Source organism: Salvia splendens, chromosome 3 (assembly GCF_004379255.2).
Source record: "Salvia splendens isolate huo1 chromosome 3, SspV2, whole genome shotgun sequence".
NCBI lineage: Eukaryota > Viridiplantae > Streptophyta > Magnoliopsida > Lamiales > Lamiaceae > Salvia > Salvia splendens.
Window position 1 is genome coordinate 1,199,572 of NC_056034.1, and position 25,478 is coordinate 1,225,049.

Genomic DNA, 25,478 nt, shown 5'->3' on the forward strand with positions numbered 1-25,478 from the left:
TGAACTGTCATCGAGTTCGGCTCCGGTATGACTTCGGTCATCGCCTCTGACTCCGGCTGCTGTGATTGCTATGCTTGGTGGTGCCGATCTGACTGCTCGGCACTTCTAAGCGCAATTTGCAGACATTCCTTTGCTCTCTTTTGGTCACCTCGGATGACCGCTATCCCTCCTTTAGTAGGGATCTTGATGGTGAGGTGATAGGTGGAGCAAACGGCCCGAACTGTGTTGAGCCAGTCTCTTCCCAGGATGACGTTGTACGGGAACCGAGCTTTCACCACGAAAAACTCAATCATCGTACTGGAGCTAGTAGGCGCTTTCCCCACCGTGATCGGAAGGCTGATAATACCTTCAGGGCGGGTGTCCTCCTGGGTGAAGCTCTTCAGGGGAAGCGGAGCCGGACTGAGCCGAGCTGGGTCCACTTCTAGTTTGTCGAAGCACTCTTTAAAAAGAATGCTAACCGACGCTCCTGTATCCACAAACACCCTGTGGATCAGTTTGTTTGCCACTCCGGCTTGGATGACAATGGCGTCTTGGTGAGGAGAGATGGCCGGGACGGGATCAGCAGCCGAGAACGTAATCACTTCGTCCTGCTTCAGCCTTTTATGCGTTGGCTCCTCTCGATTGGAGCCTCTGCGTTCTGACTTTAGGGACGACTTGGTCTTCCCGGCAGGGAGCGCGTCAATAGTCTGGATTACTCCATCATATTGCGGCTCGTCATCGTCTTCGGGATCCGGCTGCCTTTTCGGATCCTGAGGAGCGCAGTTCGCACCACTCTGCTTTTTATTCTTCTTTGGCTGCTTGCTTCGGTATTTTTTCAATGTCCCTGCCTTCACAAGAACATCGATACCTGCAGCCAAGTTTCTGCACTCCTCAGTATCGTGACCGTGGTCTTGATGGTAGGAGCAGTAGCTATCCTGTGGTCGGCGCGCGGCTGATTTCGTCATCCGCTTTGGCTTTTCGAATAGGTCAGAGTGCAGTTCGAAAATTTCCGCTCTCGGCTTGTTCAGCGGTACGAACTGAGCGGGCGACTTCTCGGGATTGAGACGAGGTCCCAATCTGTCTTGCACCGGAGCCCTTTGAATTCTTTCAAATGGAGTCCGGCGAGGATGCCCCTGATCGCTATGATCGGGCTTCCTTCTGTCTCCTCGGGTCGATGAGCTGTCTAACGACCGTTTGCGACGGTCTGCCTCATCGGCCCGGGAGTACTGGTCCGCAATGTCCCACATTTCCTGAGCTGTCTGCGGACCGCACTCAACGAGCTTCCTGTAGAGAGCTCCGGGCAGGATTCCATTTTGGAATGCCGAGATGACAAGCAGATCGTTGAGATCGTCTACTTGCAGGCATTCCTTGTGGAATCTTGTCATAAAGTCGCTGATTTTTTCGTCGCGACCTTGACGAATGGAAAGCAGCTGAGCCGAAGTGATTCGGGCTTCCGCTTTCTGAAAAAACCTCCTGTGGAAGGCATCCATTAGATCTCGGTAAGATCTGATGCTGCCCTGGGGGAGGCTATCGAACCACCTTCTCGCGTTCCCGATGAGCAGCTCGGGAAACAGCTTGCACATGTGGACCTCGTTGAGACCCTGGTTCGCCATGTTATATTGATAGCGCCCCAAGAAATCGTGAGGGTCCACGAGCCCGTCGTAAGTCATCGACGGAGTTCGGTAGTTCTGTGGTAGGGGAGTTCGGGTGATGTCGTCCGAGAACGGAGTCTTCAGTGCTCCGTACACGGCGAATCCGATATCTCGTCGGTATGGAGGAGATTGAGTTCTCCTGTGATTCCGGTACCGAGGAAGAACTGGAACATGTGGGGGACGGGGATTCTTTCTCTTGGGAGATGCGACACTACTGCGGTAGTGACTTTCTTGTGCGGAGGGAGAAGGAGAATCCGCCGTTTTCGTCTCCGGCTGCTTTTGGCTTTTTCGCAGGAAGGTTAAGAATTCCTCCTGCTTCGCCTCCAAAAACTGCTTGACAGCCTCATTCAAATCGGGCTGCTGGGAAGACTCAGTGGGACGATTTTTGGAGCGGCTTGTTCCTTCGCCATGAGAACTGGTGGTGGATTTATCCCTAGGCTGTTTTCCAGACCTATGGGATGGATTGGCTTCCTCCTGGTTCTCACGGGCAGGAATACGGGTACTCTGCGATCTGGTATGCATTTTTTGGGCGGAAAAAATGGATCAAAAATTCGCTTTATCACAAATTTTGTTCTCTGGTTCCCACAGACGGCGCCAGTGATGAATCCGCGAATTATTGGGGATGATGAATGCTCGTAAAAATAAATTACGACACGGAAATTTTACGTGGTTCGATTTACTGAGGTAAATCTACGTCCACGGGGAGAAATGGGGGCAGGTTTGTATTGCTTGATCTGCGAATTACAGCTTACAACACAGACTTGCTATATGATTTTTTCTCTAGAGAGATTCTAACTCTTTTCTATCTGATCTAAGTTCTATTTATACATTGAACTAAGGTCGTGGTTTGCAGCCCCACTAACAAGATCGTGGGTGAGCAATAACTGCTCAATAACTGCTTCGTACCACTAAATAGATCGTGGGTATAGCGGAGGTCGTGGAGGCCTTTCATGAGTCCACTAACTCCTAGTTCGGTCGAATGCTGAGACCGAACTGCTGGACTTTACCGATCAGCTCTTGCCGATCTGAGAGGAGAGCTTGACTGGTCGGCTTTTACCGAGCTGTAGGCTGAGTCCGAACTCTTTGGTCGTGCCGAACTCTTTGGTGCCGAACAGATACTCTTTCTTGGGCTCTGGGCTGATGGGCCGTCACTGTTATTGGGCTTGCCATTAGGGTTTAGTTCGTACCCCATCAAATTATTAGGGATAACTTTTAAATATGTACATTGCTACGTGTAAGAGTTTCAAATGCCCAACAAATAAAGTTAGTGTATGTCGTGTATCGGTTTGAAGAGCCAAGCTAATCAAGTTGTACATGTTAGTATAATAATAATTCACCTAATGAAATGGAGGGAAAAAAAATAGAAGGGGCCGAGAGGAAGAGTGTTTTTGGAGAGGGAGTGTGAAGATGTTATAATTACTTTTAGTATTAATTTGAGAGACATTTTTGTAAGATTTCCATATAAAGGAATAGAGACTGAGAAAAAAACAGTGCTCGAGCTAATGTTCAAGTTCATGATAGTAGATTACGTGTTCTGATAAGGTGTTGATAAGGTGCACACTTTTAATTTTACATATTTTATATGATCGATTGCTATGTGTTAAATTGGAGTGAATATATGAATTACATGAGCTTGAAATGATTATGTGTTATTTGATATTGATGGTGTAATATGATGCGGATATATGATTTGTGCAATGGATATATTTATCTATAGTATTAGAGTTAATTGATGGCATATATGGATATGTAATTGGTGCAATGGATATGTTTGATGTATAGTATTGGAAATATTCGAATCATGGGATTAAAGAGTATATGTGACGGTCTTGCTCTGGATCTGATATGCAATGGTTATAGACCTACGGGTCATATACAATGATAATAGACCTATGGGTCAAAGAAAATATGCAAAGAGAGACTTTCATGGAAAGGTCAAATCAAAGAGGGGCCTTCGTGAAAAGGTCAAAATGCAAAGAGAGACCTTCGTGGGAAGGTCAAATAAATAAAAGGGACCTTCGGGTCGTATACAATGGAAATCCCGGGTAGATACTAGGCTTGATCAGTCACATAATATTAAAAAGAATCATAAAGGCATATGCATATGGATGTGAAATTGCTTATGATATTTATTGTTCTTGGTTATATATATATATATATATATAGGGAGATGATCAAAATAAAAATGCATTTAAATCCAGAAATGCAGTTCAAATCTTGGCCCTAGAATTAGATGATCTAATGGTCAATAATTAACCAAAAACACGGAAGGTCATAATTAAACAATTTTAGGTCATATTATAATATTTGAGTTTAATGTCATGCTAAGATCATTTTAGGTCATGCTTTGTTAGCATGACCTAAAAATTAACTAACTATGACCTAAAAGTGCCCTACGTATGATATTGTTCTGCGTTTCTGTATTTAAATATAGTTTTGCATAGATCAAAACTCATATATATATATATATATATACACTGAGTTGTGGCTCATATAAACCACTAATATTTTTCAGGCAAAGATATCGTTGATGTTTTGGTTGATATGAGTTTTAGAAACTCCACGTATTATCAAGGTCGACGGCTGATGCATTATAGCAACCTTCTCCTCCTCGTCATTTTGCATATAGACCAATGTATAACATATAGAGTGGTGAGAGAGTCTCAATACAATTTAAAATGTTTTGAAATATGAAACAGATTAATGTTGATTTCTGGGTTTATCTTATATGGGTGTTTTACAAATTTTTACATGTAGGTTATTTGCTAAACAATTTTCATATTTATATAATTAGAATATACGACAAAGGGGTTGGTTGGGGTGTGACACTATCAATCCGACAAAAGCAAAAACTAAATGAGCCTTCGTATTTACAGTTTTGCATATTTCGGAACCAGCATCGCTAACATTCTTGCACTACCAATATGGCTGTATGCAAAATGGGATCATGAGAGAGAGTAAAATGAGAATCGATACACTGAGAGTGAACCGAATGAAATACTTCATATTTCAAAATTAAAATTATTTTTACAATGTTGTGTGCTTATAATGCTATTTATAGGCGACCAATAAATTATTGTGCATTTTTATTCATTTCTAAAGATATTGATATTAATTATAGCATGATCACAACCCACGTGCTACTGATTATTTTAATTTGATAATTACTTTTCTATTTTGAAAAATTAAATTGGAGATATCAAATTTCAACGAGCATGTACATTTTTTATACAGTTGAAATCCACAATCTTATTCATAATACTTTATTAAGTAGAGTAACTAAAAAACCCGATATATTTCATTACTCTATCGACACATATTTTTCTTTCTTAGGTCTATTTCATAGTATAATATCGACACACGTATTATATAATTTATATACATTTATACTATTTAGAAATTAATTATTTGACTCTTTGTTGTTTTGAAATTCGACACTTGAATTTAAGAATAGTGTTAAGTTGATGGTGAATAAAGTATGAGAAAATAAAATAAGAGAAATGAAGAGAGAGAATTATTTTTTACTAAAAACGGAATTGACTCAATTATATTAAAACTTCTAAAAAAAAAGAAAATGATATGGAGTGAGTACTATTTAAAATACTTGTTTATGGGCCACGATTTAAAACTAGTTGAAATATCTACTCACGAATTCAAACAAAAATCATAGTACTATCAATTATATTGATGGTTTATTCCTTTTTTCATTAAAATTTTAATATTACACCTATTTCTCTTTGCAATATTCATTTTTTAATCAGCAATATAATGATTAATGATAGAACATGTATACGATGATATTTAAATTTGGAGGGATTGACGGGCCTTTGACCCAATAGCATATAAAACATTGGGCTTTGAATATTTCATGTCCCCATTTTGTATTTAACTAAATCCGGCCCAATAAATAAATTAACTCAAAAACCTAAAAGTAAATAACTAATAATAATAATAATCGTTCTCACTCTCTCTCAAGTCTCATCACTCCGTCTCTCTCCTTCTTCTCAAAATCTCCGGCGAAATTCACCGATCCACAGCCACTACCGCCGCCTCAGCTCCTGTTCTCTCCCCCATTCACTCGCGCCAGCACTACAGCTCACCACTGCTTCCACCGTGGAATTGTGCACGCTGCTCTCTTCTCCGCTCAGCAATATCGAAAAGCCCTAGTTCTATTTGTTCATCAGGTCAACTTCTTATTCAACGGTGTTGCATCTTCTTCTTTAGCCGCTTCTTGAGATTGATAATCAGCTCTTTCAAAAGATCGTTACTAGTAATTTGGATTTGTTGAATGCGGAACTTTCAGTGGAAATGGTGTTTACGGTGTTTGGAGCTTATAATGAATTGAATAACCGCAAAAATAGTTTGTGAATCTGTGTTGAAGGCTCGCTACTTTATGCTGTGACTCTTGATAAAGATCAATAGAAGGAATTATGTAGATCAGGTTAGCGCATAGATTTGATTGGAACTACTAGAAGATTTTAAATTGAATAATCATTATATGCTGAAAGCTTTAGTGAATGAGAATGATGCGAGCATTTCATTTATTTAGAGATGAGTTGGGATAAAAATTTGTTATAGCAATGGATTTTCTGGAAAATGCTAGTGATGAGTTGGATGTATGTGATTAGTATAATCATGAAGTGCTGATGAGAAAGAAACCTAGTCTGTCTGAGTTTGCAAAATGCCTATGTATTTGGAATGGATAAATATTATGGTGTGGAGAAATTGGCTTTAGAAGCTTAAATTGAGACTGAGTGAGGTAGTCATGACTCGTGATAACTGCTAGATTTCAATGTCTTTCATTGGTGGAACTGATCAGAAATTAGCTAATCTTCTTCCTGAATATGGCAAACATCTTGTTGTCCTATCTTCTTTTTTACTATCCAGTTGCATATAGTAGTTTATTCTTTGTTTTTGTGTGGCTGAGGTATAAATTATTGGATTGTTTGAATCTCATGGTATGATCAATAGCAAACAATGTTTCTTATTCTTGTCGATCTTGAGAATCATGTTGTCAATCTTCAATATATCACATTTTCAATACTGTTTTTTGTGGAACCAAAATAGGTGATTGTAGGTTCTAGTTAAATTGCCTAAATGTAGATTGAATGTTTGTGTGTGTGTGTGTTGGTTTAAGTCCCACCTCTTCAGTATCGTTCATTTACTAAATGGAACCATTTCTTGCTTGCGTTATATGCAAGCATGAACTAGTGCTTTTTTTGTAAAAGACTTCACCTGAGCTCTTGGCTAATGGACTGTTGAGATCTCAAAACAAGTGACCGAACCTAATCATTGCTTCTACTACTGGGCAATGCTGACTCAAAGAAAGACTGCCTGTGCCCACTTCATGTTATTGATTTTCACACACGAGTATTTTGGTCGAATTAGACAATTTCATGTTTGTAATACAAAATGATTCTCTCTTCCCTTCCCTTGAAAAAGTAATAGCTATATCTTCTTGTCCATGCTGAGTATTCTATACATGCTAGATGATCCTGGATGGTTACTACCGTTTCTTTAATCTTCAGATAATAGTATGGCCGGGGCTGAAGGTGACATCAGAGAACCAATGAACGAGCAAGCCATCGCAAATGTATATGCTTCCATGAGAAATGAAATCAACCAATTCTACTCCAAGATCACCGAGCTGGAAATGGAGGTCAGCGAGCACTCCCTTGTGATCAATGCCATAAAACCACTCGATCCGTCAAGGCGGTGCTACCGGATGATTGGAGGCGTCCTTGTTGAGAGAACAATCCGAGAAGTTCTGCCAGCTGTTCAGAGGAATAAGGAAGGTCTTGAAGAGGTGATTGCTCGGCTCAATGAAGCGTCCGAGAAGAAGAAAAAGGAGCTGGCTGAATTTGAGGCCAAGTACAAAATCAGAATCCGAAAGGGCGATGCTGAGATGAAGGACGAAAGCAAGAAGGAAGGGAACGCTCAGGGCGTCCTCGTTGGCCCTGCCGGTTCTAATTAACTGCAGTTGGAGTTTCTATGTTTCTATATCATCTTTTTTTCCTTTTTATATCTATGGTGGTGGTGCTCATTGTTAAGAAATATTGAAGCTTTTCTTGGTTAGGACATGACAACTTTGAACTTATTCTAGTGATTGAAAATTTGAAACCTTTTAAGTTGATAAATTCTGTTTTTTTGATGGGCATGTAAAAATTAATTAGACTCACAATTAACTGAAAAACAAAATAAAATAGAGAATACCCATATATCGTAAATGGGCCTGATTAGAAGTTTAGGCTAAATGGCCTTCTGAACTTTGGATTTTTAGCCCACCTTCAACCTGAAATTCCAACTATACCCCTGCAAAATTTTTAACCCCATACTTTTTTCAAACCATGCAAAATTTAGAAGGTTACGTTTTGATTATGATTCCATCAAAAAAGAAATAGTTGCCACTAAGACAATAGCCAATTGTACTTCACTTATTAAGAAGCTTCAATTTAATTCTTTGGAAGGACCACAGAAATTTCCATCTAAGTCAATATAAATACTAGTATTATGATTGCAAAATTGATGTATCATTAACAGCACAATCATTTTTTTTTTATCATAAACCCAAAAATATGAGGGGTAGTTTTGGAAATTGGAGCTAAGGACTATTGATTACCTCTCTATTTAATTTCCGTTTACGTGTTGTGATTTGAGCACTTTATTTTAACATTTCTTGCTCAATTTAGGAAATGCATTTATCTTATTGTTGCATGGTTTCCTTTGTTCTCTTCACAATGATGTAAAAAGTCAACCTTGTTTAATAATTATGCATGTCACTAAGATTGTTGTGTATTATTTCACTAAGTTTAATTTTATATCTAAGAAAACAAAGTATATAACGTAAATAGATTTAAAAATACATAAGACCATTAATTTATTTTTGAATTATTAAAAAAAATATAAGTGTATAGGAGTATTAACTTTTTTGGAAAAATGTCAGACCTACATTTTCTTTATAGGGGATAAATTTTGAATTCAGTCAGTATTCTCATCCTAGACTCGATTCTGGCTCTATGAGCATTGTATAATTCAAATTATGACCACAATTATTGAAAATGACATAAATTCCATTTCCTTGTCTTCATATATTTTGAATGTTTTTCTGAATATCCATAAAATGGAGAAAAAAACAAAAGTGATTTTCAGCCTTGTTCCCTTATGGCTCATCAAATAGAGCAATTGAGTTTGCTGCCATTAAATTAATACATGTGCAACAATTAGCTAGATCCATAGGATATCTTAATTTAGTGCTGTATATTTTTATTTCCATTTCATTGTTTTCATCTTTCATCACATGATAAGAAAGTACTGTATATATTAATTACATTGGTAATGTAATGTTAGCAATGGTGGTAGAAAAACTTTCTTGGCTAATCTATGACTAAAACTCTCTCTTTTCCAGTACTACTTAAAAGCCAAAGAGGCAAAATTTCAATTCAATGGGGACCAAAAAACACCTTGGCTAACAAACATATATATTCAAAACATGGCACAATAATCACTAATCATCATTATTCATTTTGCATTATTCTTGATGTTGATCCCATATTAATGTGAAACAATTAAGGGAAAAAAGGTGAGTTTAATGTGGTCCTTATCCCTAATCAATATATTTTTCTCCTTCCACAATTCAAGTCTTATTGCGGTATTTAATCTAATTAATCAGAAAGTCCATTTGTAGTATGCTGATTTATTTTCCACTATTGCAAAATCCATACGCTAAAAGGAATTTTTTTCAAAAAACAATAAACTTTTTGGTTCTTGTTTCGATCATATTCCAAACAGTTCCATACACAAAAACATATACACAACACTGTCAACACACACACATATACATATATGAATCTTGATGGGAAAATTCAAAAATTGAATGCTGTGATGAATGTATTTAAATGGCAAAAATTCCAAAATAAAAACCCTTCTTTTCATGTATCACATCTCTGCTAGATTCCTTAGCTAAAATTTTTTGTTCTGCAAATTTCAGAAAAATGATGAACACTTGCCAAAATTTCTTCATAAATGGAGCTACAAAAAGATTCCTCATCACAAGAATTTTTATTCTCATGATTACGATAAAAAGGACAGTCACTTTTAAAACCTTAAAACCAAGAAACAAGTAGAACTGAAGAAGAAAACATCTGCTGTATTTGGAGGGAGAATACATAGATGGACCACCTTGTACAACATAGACATACTTATTCATTTTGTAAGAAATCACCACTTATTTTGTGGCTAGCTTTTGGAGACTACCAAGTAAATATAAATCTAGCTTTTTTGTGTATTTCAGCTTGTTTATGTCGATTGTGATTGTACAAGGAATGATTATAATTTCAAAATTGGGCCAATGTAGAAAATTTAAATTTCAAGTCCCTTTGTCCATAGAGGTGAAGCCATTTGCAACGGCTTGTAAGATTCACTTCTTGAGCATACACTAACGCCAACGTGTAAGAGCACATCACTCCTCATTGCCTAATTATAGCCCGCCACGTGGCTTTATTTTAGTACTACTTGTGTTCAACTTCTTATATAGTGCTCAATGGTTGTGGGCAGTGTTCAACGTTGTAGATGTCTTGATAAATTCATTATTTTTCCAAGTGTAGTTAGTTGCAATGTAAGCTCAAAACATTGTTATAAAATCTACACATAATATCTTATCATCTTAAGTCAAACAAACTAAACGAAACTTTAATGCAAAACCAACCACATTTCTCTCTCTCTCTCTCTTAGCTATGTTTATGTGTGAGAAGAGGAAGAGCTATTTAGGTAAGTTACACACACTCAAACACACATAGACATACATATATATGTGTGCGTATGTATACATAGATATGCAGAAAAACTGCATGGATGGCTCGTGGACTATAAGCCAATTTCACAGCCCATAAAACCCTCACTATAAAACATCTTCAACGGTTCTTAGCAGCTTTTTCACCTCAAATTCACACTCTCTCTTCTCTCTCTCCACTTAAATTCCCTCTGCACTGTCAGCAGCAGCAGTTGGAGTTCGGAGCAATTAAGGATACAAATGTCGCATCACACCTGCTGCAATAAACAGAAAGTGAAGAGAGGGCTTTGGTCCCCCGAGGAAGATGAGAAACTCATCAACTACATCTCCACCTACGGCCATGGCTGCTGGAGCACCGTTCCTCGACTCGCAGGTTTTCTTCCTCCCTCTCTCTCTCTCTCATTGCATTTCATGTGAGAGATTATTTCATGTGTGTTTTTGCAGGATTGCAAAGATGTGGAAAAAGCTGTAGGTTGAGATGGATAAACTACCTTAGGCCTGATCTCAAGAGAGGCAATTTCACCCCACAAGAAGCTTCCCTCATCATTGAGCTCCACAGACTCTTAGGCAACAGGTCTTAATCCTCATCTTATCTGTTTTTTAAATGATGATTTACGTAGACATTTTGGAAAAAGTTGAGATTTTTTTCACAAAATGCTTAAAATTGGGGCACAAAATTAGGATTAGCCTTTTGATTGAATAGGAGAAGGGATAAAAATCAAATCTTTTTCTGTTTTGTGTAGATGGGCTCAAATAGCGAAGCATCTACCGGGAAGAACAGACAACGAGGTGAAGAATTTCTGGAACTCGAGCATCAAGAAGAAGATCATGGCCCATCACAACATGTCTTCAGCATTAATCTCTTCTTCCTCAAATCTCATGAGCGATTACATGGGCAACAATCTCATAATCGCAAATCCCCAAATCGAGCAAATAAACCCTAATTCCCAAATTGACCCTTTGATGAACTACGCCCCCAATTTAGCCCTAATTCACCACCGCCACCACACCCCAGCCTCAATTTCGCTCGATTCCGAGCTCCACTCTTGGCCGATCTCATGCAATCAAGCTACGAAACAGGATCACGGCGCTGCCGCGTTCGGATTCGAGGGTTACGATCATGATTCGGGGCTGCTGGATGCTCTGATGCCGGAGCTAGCTGAGATAGCGAAAGGGTTTGAATTTGGGGTTTCTGCAAATGCTGGTGATGTTATGCAAGATGGGCTTGATTCGGGCTTCGGGCCGCTGTATCCCAACCATATTAATAACATATCGTCTCTCATGGCCTCGTTCGTACCTCCGCCGCCGCCCTCAGCCGCGTCGCTGCCGCCGCTGCCGGGATGTTTTGCTTCATTTGAGATGGGGAATTAACCGTGATGATTAATGCAGCTAAGATTTTTTTTTAAAAAAATGTTAGCATTATGGCTGTATTAAATTGTTTAATGATTTTCGTAATTTATTGTTCATAATTATGTGTAAATTTATATGTTGAATTAATTGTTATTTTCTGCAGATGCTTCGTAATATACTGTTTCAAATATTTTTTTTGAAATTTGGTGGTTAATTATACATACGGTGTAAGTTGATGATTAATAAATTTACAAATTTGTAACGAGGATATGTAAATTTATGGTTTCAAGATTGTCCTTTTTTTAAAAAACAATAAAAAATTGTGCACGTTGTTATGTGCTTCAAGAAGCATGCATAAAGAATGTTCTACAAATGTATGGAGCACAAAACTAGAAAAAAAATATATGGAATTTATAAAAAGGAAACTCGGTTGGATTTAAAGTGTACTCTGAAAATGGTGATGTTATTTTTTGGATTGTATTATTGATTAATTATATATGTACAACTATAATAGGTAGAGAAATTTTATGCTAGATATCTTACAAATATAATATATTTGTGAACATCACTCTAATTTAATCTAGATCTATTATATTTGTTCTGTTTTATATATTCAGTTGAATTATAATATCTCAAAAAATATTGTTCACATTATTAATTGTATAAATTATGTGTAAAATCACAACATGATTTATTACTTTTGGCAGTAGTGAGTGAATCCTAAATTTGTAGTTCACATTTGTTTCACTTTACCTTTTCCCCTTTATTATATGGTCCTTTAATTAAAAAATTTGCCAAATGCCATTCAATTTAAAACTCTTAATCAGCCAGAGGAAATATATGACCCAACTACTTTTTTCTCACCTTCAATACTTAAAAGTCAAATCTAATTTTCTAATATATTCCATAACTTGGAACCCACTAATCATATAATTAAGTTGACCCCAACATCACATTATTACATTGTAATACAAAGCAAAACATTCAAAACCCCTTTGAAATAGCAACTACTACTATAAACAGCTTAATGACAATATGCATGCAACAGCTCATTTCACACACAAAAATAAGTGATCATTATTCCCACTTTATAAATCTCCAAATTTTCATAATTACAAAAACTAATCACCAGATTACTAATTGCACAAAATTAGATACAGCAAACAACCAACATAAAAAAGCATGAGCAAATTAGTAGTCTTAATTTGGACTTAAATGTCAAAACATCATCACTAAATGTAAGAAAATTTCATTAACTAAAAACCCTATTCTTTCTGGTAAAGCAAACCAATACACCAACCTCAAAAAAACCAGAATTTGAGGATAAAAACCAAAAAAAACACAAGATCAAGAAACCAAAAAAATCCAACCTATGATCCATTTTTTAGTAGTAACTGTTAAAAATAATGGGAAAGAAACTAAGTTTCTGCAGAAGAAATGAGGGGGAAAATAAATTAATACTGCCACATGGTATTAGAAAATACATGTGACAGATGATCAAGCTTGAGGCTTCAAAATGTACAGATAAGTTCCGACAGCTCGTCTTCCTATTGTCCCGCTAGTACTGCAGAGCTTATCCAGTTCAAAGCTGCAGCATCGGTCTCTGAATCCGCGGAGGCGTAGAGTGGAGTGAGTGAAACCTGTTTCGAGATATGCAGAAACCGTTAGCTCCCAATAGTCCGATTCTATCACTGTTAGAAGAGATTTTGCAAGAAAACGTAGCAAGGCCAAACTTACAAAGCCATTCTCAACCGCCCTGAAATCCAGATCCTCACCGTCTTCCTTATTGTCCTTGTGGAGCATCTGAACAATAACATAGTCGAGTCATTCATCGAGCCAATCAACAAAACACTGCTCAGTATAAGAACATGGGAAACAAGAACTAGTTTGTATGATATCCAGATCTATGTGGCACATGATTCGAATTAGCTAAAGTAAAGATTAGTTTTTTATATGCCAATTAATAGATCTTTTCAAGAAAGTGAATTGATAAAGATTAGGCTAGGGAACTCATGCTAAAGATCACTAATCACGAGTTTAAAGCATAGAAAAGACTAATGACAGTGCTACACTTTCTATATCCGAACACATAAAATTTTACCTCTGCGCGGAAGTACTTGACTGTCCTTTTGAAGTCAGATTTCTCTGATGCACCAACTGATTCAACGACCTCGATATCCTTTTTCTGAGTGGTCAGACGCCGAGCAGCACCCTGGGGGAGAAAGCATCAAAGTAATTATCACAATGAACACTAGTAATAGATAAACAACATGTTTGAATGTCTAAAGACGACTCACAGCAGCAGATGCATCACGGCTGAGTTGGGCAATATTCAATCCCATGGGTGGCTGACCACCAGCGAAACGTGCAGTAGCCTGTGCCCTGGTGTTTGAAACGGCTTGCCAGTTAAGGTTGGACCTCCACTGGCTTCTCTTGGTGACTTTGATTCCCTGTTGAAATAATATTGCAATGATGCGCATATTTTGTACTCAAACAAATGATTCGATCAGTTTTTACTGTAAAACAGACCATAGTCATCAAAGTAATGCAAAATATAAGGAGTCAAGAACTGCAGTTAACTATTCACATGAGCTGCAAAAGACCGATTTTTTCTCAATCCCATAATGAAAAACTTTGAATCAACAACTTTCTCAAATGGTTTAGAGTAGCAAAAGGATTATGTATATTAGCACCCCACATCAATCCATTGTGCTTCAATGGGGCACATTTATAAACTCTAAAACGCTACTGTGATTAAGACATCACCCAATGAACCAGGTCTGTTGACGTCAAGTATCAAAAATCGAACATAGCATTAAGAATAGAAATACTTATGCAACTATTTCAGTAATACTTCATCCCAGCAAGCTTTATATTTTATGAAAGAAACAATTAACCAAGTAATGCTGATATAACTAACAGTTCAATGACGATATAATTTCAGCATGACCGAGCACCTTAATAATCCGTCCTATTGCATAAACTGTCCTAGTTTTTGTCACCTATGAAATGAAATGATACTAATACTGAACCTTGTTTGCAGAGGGTGCTCTCGGAAGTTCCAAGTCCAACGAGAAGCCTTTAGGAAAAAACCCCTTCTCGATATCTCTCATGGCTGCCTTTATTATCGGTAAGCACACAGCGACAGCATCCTTGAAGTCACTTTCCTGACTTTCATCCTGCCTGCAATTGTTTGCTATCTAAGCAACACACACTCAGGAAGTGAAATCACAAACTACTTGCAAGGACAAGAACAAACCAGTTAAGTGATATAGAAATGGATGGCACACCACAAACCAGTGCTTCCCTAGCTCCAGCAACGACACTCGAATAAAACCTAGATTACCAGATTATCCTTTTAGCATCATGGTTCTCACAAAATCAACGGAACACAAAAGATTGAGTACAAAGGCAGCAACATACATGTGATGTCCACAGCTCGAACCCTTGTTGATACCACTTATCACCTACACGAAAAGAAACAAGATGACATCTTTGGAGAGCCAAGAAACACCTAACTAACAAAACTGCCTTCCTTAGTTAGGATTCAAACAAATATACCAAAAGAGGCTTAGTCCATGAAAACAGTGCACCGGACAATGCTAGCGACACACAATCCACCGGAGTTCCTGAAAGTCGCATACAGCACAACGGTTGATTCAATATGACACAGCCACATAACTAAAATACAATCAACATACAAACAAATCAAACCGCACCAGAAATTTCATAAGCAGTGGCTCCCTTAACCTCAACTGGGGCAACCTCAATAGTCTCCTTAAGCGACACCGAATGCGCCGACGTCGTTTTATCCCTACATTTTCCCTCTAGAAGATCAGCAAAACCCCCAAAAATCAACATAGCATAAAAAGGAGATGTCTTTTTAGGCCACATCAATTCCACCCCCAAATAATGATGGAAAACGCAAACATCATTCAATCAAATTGAAACAAATTCATGGTGCAATGAATCAAAATTGCGTCAAAATAGCTGCGCAAAGAGAAGGATAATTAATTACGATTGAGGGGCAATGACATTGACACTGTAAGCGCCTTCGGTGACGAGAGCATCGAGGAGAAAAGAGAGCCCGGGAGATTCGATTCCGTCGCTGTTGGTGAGGAAAATCACGGGTTTCGACGAGTCATCGTCGCCCTCGGAGGAGAAGGGGCGGGCGGAATCGTCGTCGGCCTTGGACGAAACGGCGTCGTCTTCGTCCGGCTTGCGATTTGCGAGAGCTTGCTGGAGATTGGAGACGAGGCCGGGTGGGAGGAAGTTGTTGTTCAGCGCAGGAGTTGTCATTTTCAGAGTGAAAAGAGAAAAAGGAAGTGGAATCTGACTGGAATTATTACGATGGTGATGATGAAGAAAGCGGGGTAGGATTGGGAAAGGCGGATTTGAAAATCAAAGCTACTGTATTGAGAGAGGGAGAGAGATAATGAAGAAAGGGGAGAGAGAGGGAGCGCGATTCAAACGGTGGTAATGTGGCCTTTTTGGTGTTTGCAGAGAAGGAATTTGAGGGCTGCCATTGGCGCGTGGTGAGCAGTCGCTTGAGGAGGTGGTTGGGATTTAATTGATGAATTCGGTTGTTAAAAAAAAGAGAAATAGTAATTATTTTGACAGTTAAAAGCTGGAGTGGGTATAAAAAAATTTACCGCTAGGTCAAAATTCTATAATGGAGCTTATAATCCAATTTATTCTTGAGTCAACCTTCTTAGTCTTTATTGACTCGAAGCTCTTTAGTTTTTCTTCTCTTCTAGAAGAAATTAATTGAATATTTCATTATGTATGAATCAATTAGTATTGATAATTGAATATTTCATTATGTATGAATCAATTAGTATTGATGCTTTATTACACTGTCTTTTATGAGATGACTCATAGACCTTCCATATTGGAATTCTATATCATTGATATTCTTTTTCTCTCTTTCTCTCATCCTTCCATTTATCCACACCTTCTGAAATTTTGTTTTAAAAAATTTAAAGTGTAATTATTTCCGTTGCTACAAAGATATGACTTATTTAACATATCTTGACTGGTTCTTTAGATCCAGATAATATGAAGTGATGAATTGGTTTTCACACTATCGGGCCGGTCTTTTGTAACCCTAACCCTAAAAAAAACCAACGAGACGCACACTAAGCATAGCAATTATATCAAAAGGTCAATTGAATTTTTATTCAACCCTATTGAATTAAGAATTAGTTTGATTGGTAGAAAAAAGAATGAATGAGTTTCCCTTTGGCAGCGTAGAGCCATGGTGACCTTGAGGTCACGGGTTCAAACTCCGCCACCCGCTGGGGAACTTTTGGTCTTAATCCGCAAGCCCGGTCAAGTAGGATTAGTCGAGGTCACAGGTTCAAACCCCGCCACCCGCTGGGGGACTTTCGGCGGGTGGCGGACTTTCGGTCTTAATCTGCAAGCCCGGTCAATTAGGATTAGTCGAGGTCAAGGGCAAACCCCGCCACCCGCTGGGGGACTTTCGGCCTTAATCCGCAAGCCCGGTCAAGTGGGATTAGTTGAGGTCACGGGTTCAAACCCCGCCACCCGCTGGGGGACTTTCGGCGGGTGGCGGACTTTCGGCCTTAATCCGCAAGCCGGCGGGTGGCGAACTTTCGGCCTTAATCCGCAAGCCCGGTCAAGTAGGATTAGTCGAGGTCAGGGGTTCAAACCCCGCCACCCGCTGAAGGACTTTCGGCCTTAATCCGCAAGCCCGGTCAAGTGAGATTAATCGGATTCCGCCAAAAGGCAGATTCAGTACACCTTTGATTAAACCAAAAAAAATTAATAATAGTGTAAAAATTTATATTGCTAAATGATCAATTTTTAGAGAGAGCGTAATGTAGTACTACTCCATTTGCTAATCATCCAAAAAATGCATCTTTTCCTAATGTCCATTCTAAAATAATTTAAAATTAAGTGTGCTTAACCTGAAATAATCTAAAGATAGGTGATTCTGACCTTGATTTCATTGGGATGGGATCCTCTACTGTGCTGAAATGCACAGCAACCCGTGCAGTCTCTCATGATGCAATTAAATAACCATCAATCTAAAAATTGGATTAAAAAAGTTGGATTATTATAACTAATATCCCTTCGTCTCTTAAATATAAAGATCCAATTAAATAACCATCAATCTAAAAATTGGATTAAAAAGTTGGATAATTATTAATAATATCCCTTCGTCTCTTAAATATAAAAAGAATATGAACGAAGGATATAATATTATAATCACACCCTTAAATTAGTAGTACACAAGAAGTTTGGTAAAATATAAGTGTACGACTTATTTCGTACACAATGATAAGTGAGACAATGATATAATATAGTCTAACAAGGGGGCAAAATCATGTTATGTGGGCACAAATGTAGGGGTGGGTCGGTACGGTATACCGCATACCGTACCGGAAATTACGGTATGACAAAATTTCATACCGATACCGTACCGAATTCCCGGTATACCGGAATTCCGGTATACCGGAAATTCGGTATGATAATTTTTGATGCCGTTACCATACCGTTATTACGGTATACCGTACCATGTTTCGGTATACCGTAATAACGGTATGCGGTATGGTAACGGTATACCGCGGTATACCGTGGATTAGAAAATTCTATTTTTTAATTTTTTTTAAATATAATATATATAAATGTAATATATATATATATATATATATATATATATATATATATATATATATATATATATATATAAATGTATCGGTATACCGAATCCACGGTATATATATAAATGTATCGGTATACCGGTATACCGCGGTATACCGAATCCACGGTATACCGCGGTACAGAAAAATTGATACTGTTACCGTACCGAAACACTGCGGTACGGTATCATACCGTACCGGAAACTCCGGTATACCGAAAAATCGGTATTTTCGGTATTTTTCCGGTACGGTAAGTCCGGTATTTCGGTATAATTTCCCACCCCTACACAAATGTACCATAAGTTTGAGATTCATTACACTATTAATTACTCCCTCTCTTTTTATCATAAATTCTACGACATATACATTAAATATCACATCTTTCCAATTTATTTAGGACACCTAGGGAGTTTGTTTGTTGAACTAAATAAATAACATAGAGGGAAATGATCATTCAAATTGAGTATAAATCGTAACACATCATTATAAATTGAAAAGTACTATAAATGACTACATAAATTAGCACGTGCACGTTTGTAGTCTAACTTATCTAAAGCTCCAAATTTAATGAAACTTATTTTAGATCTAATTATTTTATGCACGAAGTTCTTTTAAAGTAAAATAGCAAATAATATAATTGACTAATTAACAAAAACAATAAAATTTGAAATGACTTATTACATACAAACATTAATAGTGAAACTGCTCCAACACTACTTATCTATCAAATTAAAATTCTATATCCACTCCAACTTGAGGCTGTCAAAATACAAAATCTATTTGTTGTAAGAAATTGTTTCTTCCTCAATCATGTCCCCCAATTTTAGGAAATCCAGGCAATATGGTATAGTTATTCCTTCTCCAAACATATTTAATTATTATATCTACAACCACTCCATTTATTTTTATATCTAATCTTAAAACAATTTAATACTACTAAATGTTTTTCCTTCAAAAAAGAAAAGGAAAAAGATAAAGAGGAAGGCTAATGGGCCCCCACCTCGAATCTATAGTTTACAAAATCACTTTTTGACTGGAGCGTGAATGCGAGCATTCATGGTGGCGCGTGAGTTTGTCAGAGATGTTTGGACAGGACACCACGTGCCAGAGGCCCATTGGGTGTCCTTTCTAATGATGTTTGCAGGGATTATCATAATAAATGATGTTTGCAGGGATTATCATAATAAATGTGTTACTAGTACTATAGTAATGTTTCTAGTAATATAAGGTGCATGTCCTAGTCATTGTCACCTCAGTATATTTCTTCTTTGTGCAATGGTGGATTTCTAGTGGGAGCCCCTGTCCTATCTATTATCCATATTTCATTTTAATTTTAATTTTATTATTTTTTAATTTTGTTTTTAATTACTAAAATACCAAAATATATTATATTAAACCCCACAATTTTTTTTTAAAAAAACTACATTACTTAATTAAAAAAAACTACATCATACTTAACCAAAAAAAAGTAGAGTAGAGAGTATTGGTGTGTGAAAAACGAATGAAGATTGGGTATTTATAGTAGTTTAATTAGGGTTTAAAGAATAAAAAAAATTAAAAATACAAAAACCGAAGTGATCGGGCTCGGGCTCGACGCTGCAATGGATGCCCGATCGGGCGCGAGATCGGGACGACCGATCTTTCGGTCTCGCGGCTCGGGCTTGGGCGCTTGCAGTGGATGCCTGAGGACGCCCGAGCCCGATCTTGGGCGATGGGGCATCCATTGTGGATGCTCTAAGGAAAATTTTGATTTACTTATTTTACCATGCTAGTAGCTGTAGTGGTTTGTGTCCATTTTTTCGCTACTCATCCTCCTTGACCTAAACCACTCAATTTATGAGTTGAATTTCTAGTAACATCAAATAAAATCATGAACTGAACGTTGGATTTTATAAAATTGTAAAATTAAAATGTTAATAACAATTCAGAGCACATATGTTGTGGATATTACTACAATTATGCATAATGTTACAATATTAACAAAATATAGTCGCTAAGGGAATTTTTTTCAGCAAATGCCCTCTATTTATTACAAGTACAACTTCAAATATAAAAAAGAGATAGGGAAATGTAAGAGTGAGAAAATGTGTTATTTTTTGCTAAAATAGGAGATGACTCAACTACTATAGAACATTCTAAAAAAATGACTCAACTATTATGGAACGGAGGGAATGATATTTATTGGGTGGAGTAAATATTTTAGATAGGTGATCTGGTAAAGTTAGTTGTTCACAAACTCACAAACTTTAGCCTAATATAGTATTTCCATAAACTTAAAATTTATTCAAAAATATCATAAACTTATACTCCCCTTCTAATGAATTTCTAATGAGTTGGGAAAAAAATTGTATGAATAAGAATAGAATCATGATTTTACTTTCATCATTATGAACTACTCCCAGATCAAGTTCCAGACAAACAGATCGAATTTTAAACCGACAAAACTTTAACAATGAAAATAGCACCCTCATTGGTGAGATTTTATGAGCAAATGGCCAAATTGAAATTTGTCATTGCTATGGGAGTCTATGCAATTACGAGGTGTTTATTACTGATTCTTATAGTACAAGTTTAGATAATTAATATCATAGTATAAATTAATACAATTATGTGACTCTTAAATTGATTGTTGGAAATTATGAGTTGTTGGATTTCAGACTCATCATCAAATAAACTTACTGAATTTCTGACTCATCATCAATTGCAAATATCTTGCAGAAATTCATACTTAATTTGTAGAAAATGAAGCACGATACAAAGCTTATGCTCCTATGAGAAGAAAAGAAATCTCAAAGCATAATTTATGAGCTCGATTTCTCCATAAATGAAATACGGAGTAGGAGTAATAGATTGGATTTTTATTTTTATTAAAATTGTAAAACTAAAATTAATTAAAATGTTAATATATTAGAATCAAACTAATTATATAAACAAAATAAATAACGCCAAATAGCACTAGTACTTTAGTGTGTGCATCCGATATTTAAAATAGGAGATTTGATAAAGTTATTTGGTTTATAAAATTACAAACATATATTCATTGAATTTAAAATTTGGTTGGAAAAATCATGAACTTATCTTTGTAATAAATTTTCCACAAGTTTAAAAAACTGATTTTGTGAAAAAAATCACTATAAAATCAAAGTTCATGATTTTTGTGACCAATTTTAAAATTTGTTAGAAACACCAAACTTCGTCATAACTTTTATTAGAGTATATCTATTCCACTACTGTTTTATTGTTGGAATATAATTTAACAGTAATTAGCTATAACCATTATTCATACCATTTTTTTAATTTATTTATGTAATGTTTTGGGACAATGATTTTGTGAATTGATGTGTATAACTATAATAGATAAAAGTTCAAACAAGGTTGAAAAAAACATCTGCAAACATGTTGTAAACGTAAGGTTAAAACAAAACATTTTCAAAAATACTGTAAACGTGTATATAGATTTTTATCTTATTCACAAAAGTGACATAAACTAAGAACAAGAATAATCTTATATAGATAACCATAGTCCATAGCCGTATTCACGTAGGTGGATATTCATACAAACTATGCATAAATATTTGAAATTTGTGTTGTGAATATAACAACCTTTCATTCAAGTTTATGAGGTTGATATATGTATAATTATAAAAACATCTAGTAAATTGCTTCAGTTGCAATTTTGCAATCATCTTGGAGAAATTTACATGATTTATAGCATGAATGCATGATATGCATCTCTAAGAAAAGAAATCTGATACAGAGAGATTCTGTATCTGAACGCCGATGACGGGAAAGACCAAGGGGGAGGTTCGTTCGCGGAGTCTTCCTCCGTCGAGCAGCCGCCAACGCCTAGGGTTTCACGTGATAGAGATGATATCTTGTGTGGAAAGAAAAGATACGATAAAATAAAGGGAAATTCTGGTAGATTGATTCTTGAGGTTTCAATGTACAGAATCCCTATTTATAATTCTACGGACCCTAGGTTTGGTTTGGTTCGACTCGATCATTCCGGGAAAGAACCAACAAGAAGAGGTGCCGCAAGTTAACATACCCATTCACATGATAACTCATGCATCTTTCGTCCTTGAAAGTACGAAATTTGTATGCATGTACTGTCCTCAACAATCCAATATTCCGACACGATGGAACTTTCCCATGCTCACAAATGATGGAACGAGCATTTGACATATGTTGAACGTCATCATCAACTGAAGTGTTCCTGCGTATAACAATACGTCGATGGCTATTTATGCTTCGAGGACTAGACTCTCCTATCACATGGTAAAACCCTTCTTTCTTGCCTTGGTTTAGGCTCAAGTATCTTACCAGATCATGAACTTTGACTCGTTTTATTTTTCCAGTACACCCTAATCGATCAACTAGAACGAGATTTCTGTCGACTAGGTCCTTTAATAACTCTTTTCCTATTGTTTCCAAACTTGTACCATCTATTGGTTTAAGAAATCCTTCTGAAACCCATAGCTTGATTAACGTTGAGACGCTAATTGCTTCATCTTCCTCGAACACACCCATGTATAAGAAACAAGGCTTCAAGTAGACTGGTAAATGATTATAGCTCTTTTTCAACAAACTTAAGCAATGCCTATTATTGTCTAAATTTACTACTGAAGTTAAGTTGTTTCTTATTGACTCCCAAATTTTTTGGGTGTGTTCCATATTTTTTAAAAGACCTCCCACTACAACAATTGATAGAGGAAGTCCTCGACAATTGTTTGTAATTTCCTTTCCAACTTTCTCCAATTCAAGAGGAAATTGTTCCTCTCCAAACACAGTTTTGGAGAACAAGACCCAACTACTACTCTCATCAAGAAATTCCATTTGATGGCTATATTGATTGTTCAACTGAGAACTCAATTGTGATAGCCTAGTCGTCACCATTATCCGACTGCAATTCCCATTGTTAGGAAAAAAGTGTTGTATCTCGTTCCAAGACTCAATATGCCACATATCATCCATTACGATTAGGAATCTCCTACCCCACAAACACTGATACAGCTCTAATCCTAATTCAGCTTCACTCCTTTCACTAAGTTGTTCCTTGTTTTTCTTAGTGGCTTGAGAAACAAGTTCAAATAGAATTTCTCTTGTGTTGTATTGTTCAGAAATAGTAGCCCAAGCACAAATATCAAACCGCTCCTTAATTAATCGTTTCGAATAAAGAGTTTGAGCAAGAGCGGTCTTACCTATCCCGCCCATTCCTGTGATCGGGATAACTTGGCAACTGCGTTCGTCTGAAACAAGCTTTTCCAGGATCCCGTGCATGACATGATCAGAGAACACCATCACGCCACTACTCTTTTTCCCAGTGGAAGAAGACGCAAATCTACACGGTTGATCACGCAGCATCACCACCTTCTCCGTGTTGGTCTGCATGGCCACTCTCTTGATCCGATCCATTTCTTCAATAACGTTTTGTACACCTTTTGACAAAGCATCTGATTTTAGTTGCTTTGATGGGAATTTTAGGATGCGTCCGATTTCGGTTGCTATGGATACACCGGGGAGAGTCTCGTTGCTAATATGAGATTCAATAAAATCTCCAGCAAGATTAGCTACATTCACCATGGATATAATGGGACGATTCTTTTCCACAATATCTTTAATGGGTCTACCGAACGGAACATTGTCGACTATACAATATTCGATAGCATCTTCAGCCGCGTAAGCTGCGTCAGCAATACGCATCTCCAATGGATCTGCTACGTCACTGTCAGAAAACGGGGGCTTGTAAGCTTGGAGAAATTCTTGCAGGAAGATAACATATTGAGTGAGAGACTGAATTTGGTGTTTGTGGGGAGAGATTGGTGGGGAGTGATGGTGGTCGATGTCTTCTATGAGATTCATTAGAGAAACCAAGGCTGCATAAGCTGCCATGATTCTAACCAAAATAGAGTGTTTTCAAAGAATGTTGGATAAGAATTTGAGAGAATAGCTACTTCAAACACAGTGATGATTGAAGAAGAACACACTTGTGAGTTATGAAAGTTGAAATGATGAATTATTCTAACATAGGTCATTGTTGCTGACTTTTCTTGCATGGTCAAGTTGTTTGCATTTAACACTCTCAACCACTATCGGTTATAATTCTCTCTCACATAAATATAAAATTTATAATTTCTCTCACCACTTAACACATAAAATAAAATCTCCTAAAATCCCGTGCCGTCTCACAAGTGTGACATCTTTTGTGGGACGGAGGGAGTACCGTAATTAGTATTTGTGCTCTCTTATTCAATCATTTCAGTGTGACCGACGGTGGTCAAAATTTGGTTTTGAACAAGTTCGAATTTGATTCCAGTGTAACATAGCATATCCAATTTTGTAACATGATTTTGGTCCGTTTCCATGTATCTCACTTTTAATGTATTGATAATTCCGTTTATTTACGCATGGTGAAATATGTTAGGAAAACGACACAAATAATTACAAACATAAATGAAATAAATTCAATAATTGTTTAAGTTATCGATATGATGTGCATCTACATCCGGATGATATCAACCTAGATATTTCACTATATAATTTTAGAGATAACGTATTACGTACAAAGCAATTAACATAACCCTAGTAACAATAAAAATCTGATTGGACCAAAATAGAGTATTTTCAAAGAATGTTGGATAAGAATTTGAGAGAATAGCTGCTGTAAACACAATGATGATTGAAGAAGAACACACTTATGAGTTATGAAAGTTGAAATGATGAATTATTCTAACATAGGTCATTGTTGCTGACTTTTCTTGCATGGTCAAGTTGTTTGCATTTAACACTCTCAACCACTATCGGTTATAATTTACTACTCCATCCCATTCGTCCTTTTTAGTTTGTCCCACTAAGAGTATCTATAGAGGTGCGGATATCCCGGCGGACATCCCCGCAAACATCCCAAAAACACCTCCTGCCACGTCATAAGGACTTCCCACTGCACAGTGGCGGACATACCCAAGGACATCCCGACTGACTTTCCACAATAATAGAATTTTCAGAAAAAATATAAAATAATCGGGACGTCCGCGCGGACGTCCG

At 37.1% G+C, this 25,478-nt stretch overlaps 4 protein-coding genes across 4 annotated transcripts; 2 read left to right on the forward strand and 2 right to left on the reverse strand.

Annotated features, from left to right (window-relative positions):
* The first annotated feature begins 5,591 nt into the window (after positions 1-5,591).
* LOC121797113 (probable prefoldin subunit 2) lies at positions 5,592-7,768 on the forward strand. Its single transcript, XM_042195837.1, has 2 exons — positions 5,592-5,815; positions 7,160-7,768. Exon 2 carries the CDS (start codon positions 7,168-7,170, stop codon positions 7,603-7,605), a length of 438 nt encoding a protein of 145 aa, XP_042051771.1. The 5' UTR covers positions 5,592-5,815; positions 7,160-7,167; the 3' UTR covers positions 7,606-7,768.
* A 2,797-nt stretch (positions 7,769-10,565) lies between these two features.
* Positions 10,566-11,931, forward strand: LOC121794149 (transcription factor MYB26-like). Its single transcript, XM_042192190.1, has 3 exons — positions 10,566-10,792; positions 10,864-10,993; positions 11,163-11,931. The coding sequence occupies exons 1-3, from the start codon at positions 10,660-10,662 to the stop codon at positions 11,788-11,790; spliced, it is 891 nt and encodes a 296-aa protein (XP_042048124.1). The 5' UTR covers positions 10,566-10,659; the 3' UTR covers positions 11,791-11,931.
* A 1,021-nt stretch (positions 11,932-12,952) lies between these two features.
* LOC121797171 (5'-nucleotidase SurE-like) lies at positions 12,953-16,305 on the reverse strand. The gene is made up of 10 exons (XM_042195911.1): positions 15,788-16,305; positions 15,489-15,583; positions 15,331-15,398; positions 15,193-15,236; positions 15,029-15,106; positions 14,802-14,952; positions 14,067-14,219; positions 13,871-13,981; positions 13,507-13,572; positions 12,953-13,409 (listed from the first exon to the last, which is right to left on the reverse strand). The coding sequence occupies exons 1-10, from the start codon at positions 16,066-16,068 to the stop codon at positions 13,317-13,319; spliced, it is 1,140 nt and encodes a 379-aa protein (XP_042051845.1). The 5' UTR covers positions 16,069-16,305; the 3' UTR covers positions 12,953-13,316.
* A 6,104-nt stretch (positions 16,306-22,409) lies between these two features.
* LOC121795336 (putative late blight resistance protein homolog R1A-10) lies at positions 22,410-24,326 on the reverse strand. Its single transcript, XM_042193860.1, has one exon. The coding sequence runs from the start codon at positions 24,324-24,326 to the stop codon at positions 22,410-22,412; it is 1,917 nt and encodes a 638-aa protein (XP_042049794.1).
* Between the last annotated feature and the right edge of the window lie 1,152 nt (positions 24,327-25,478).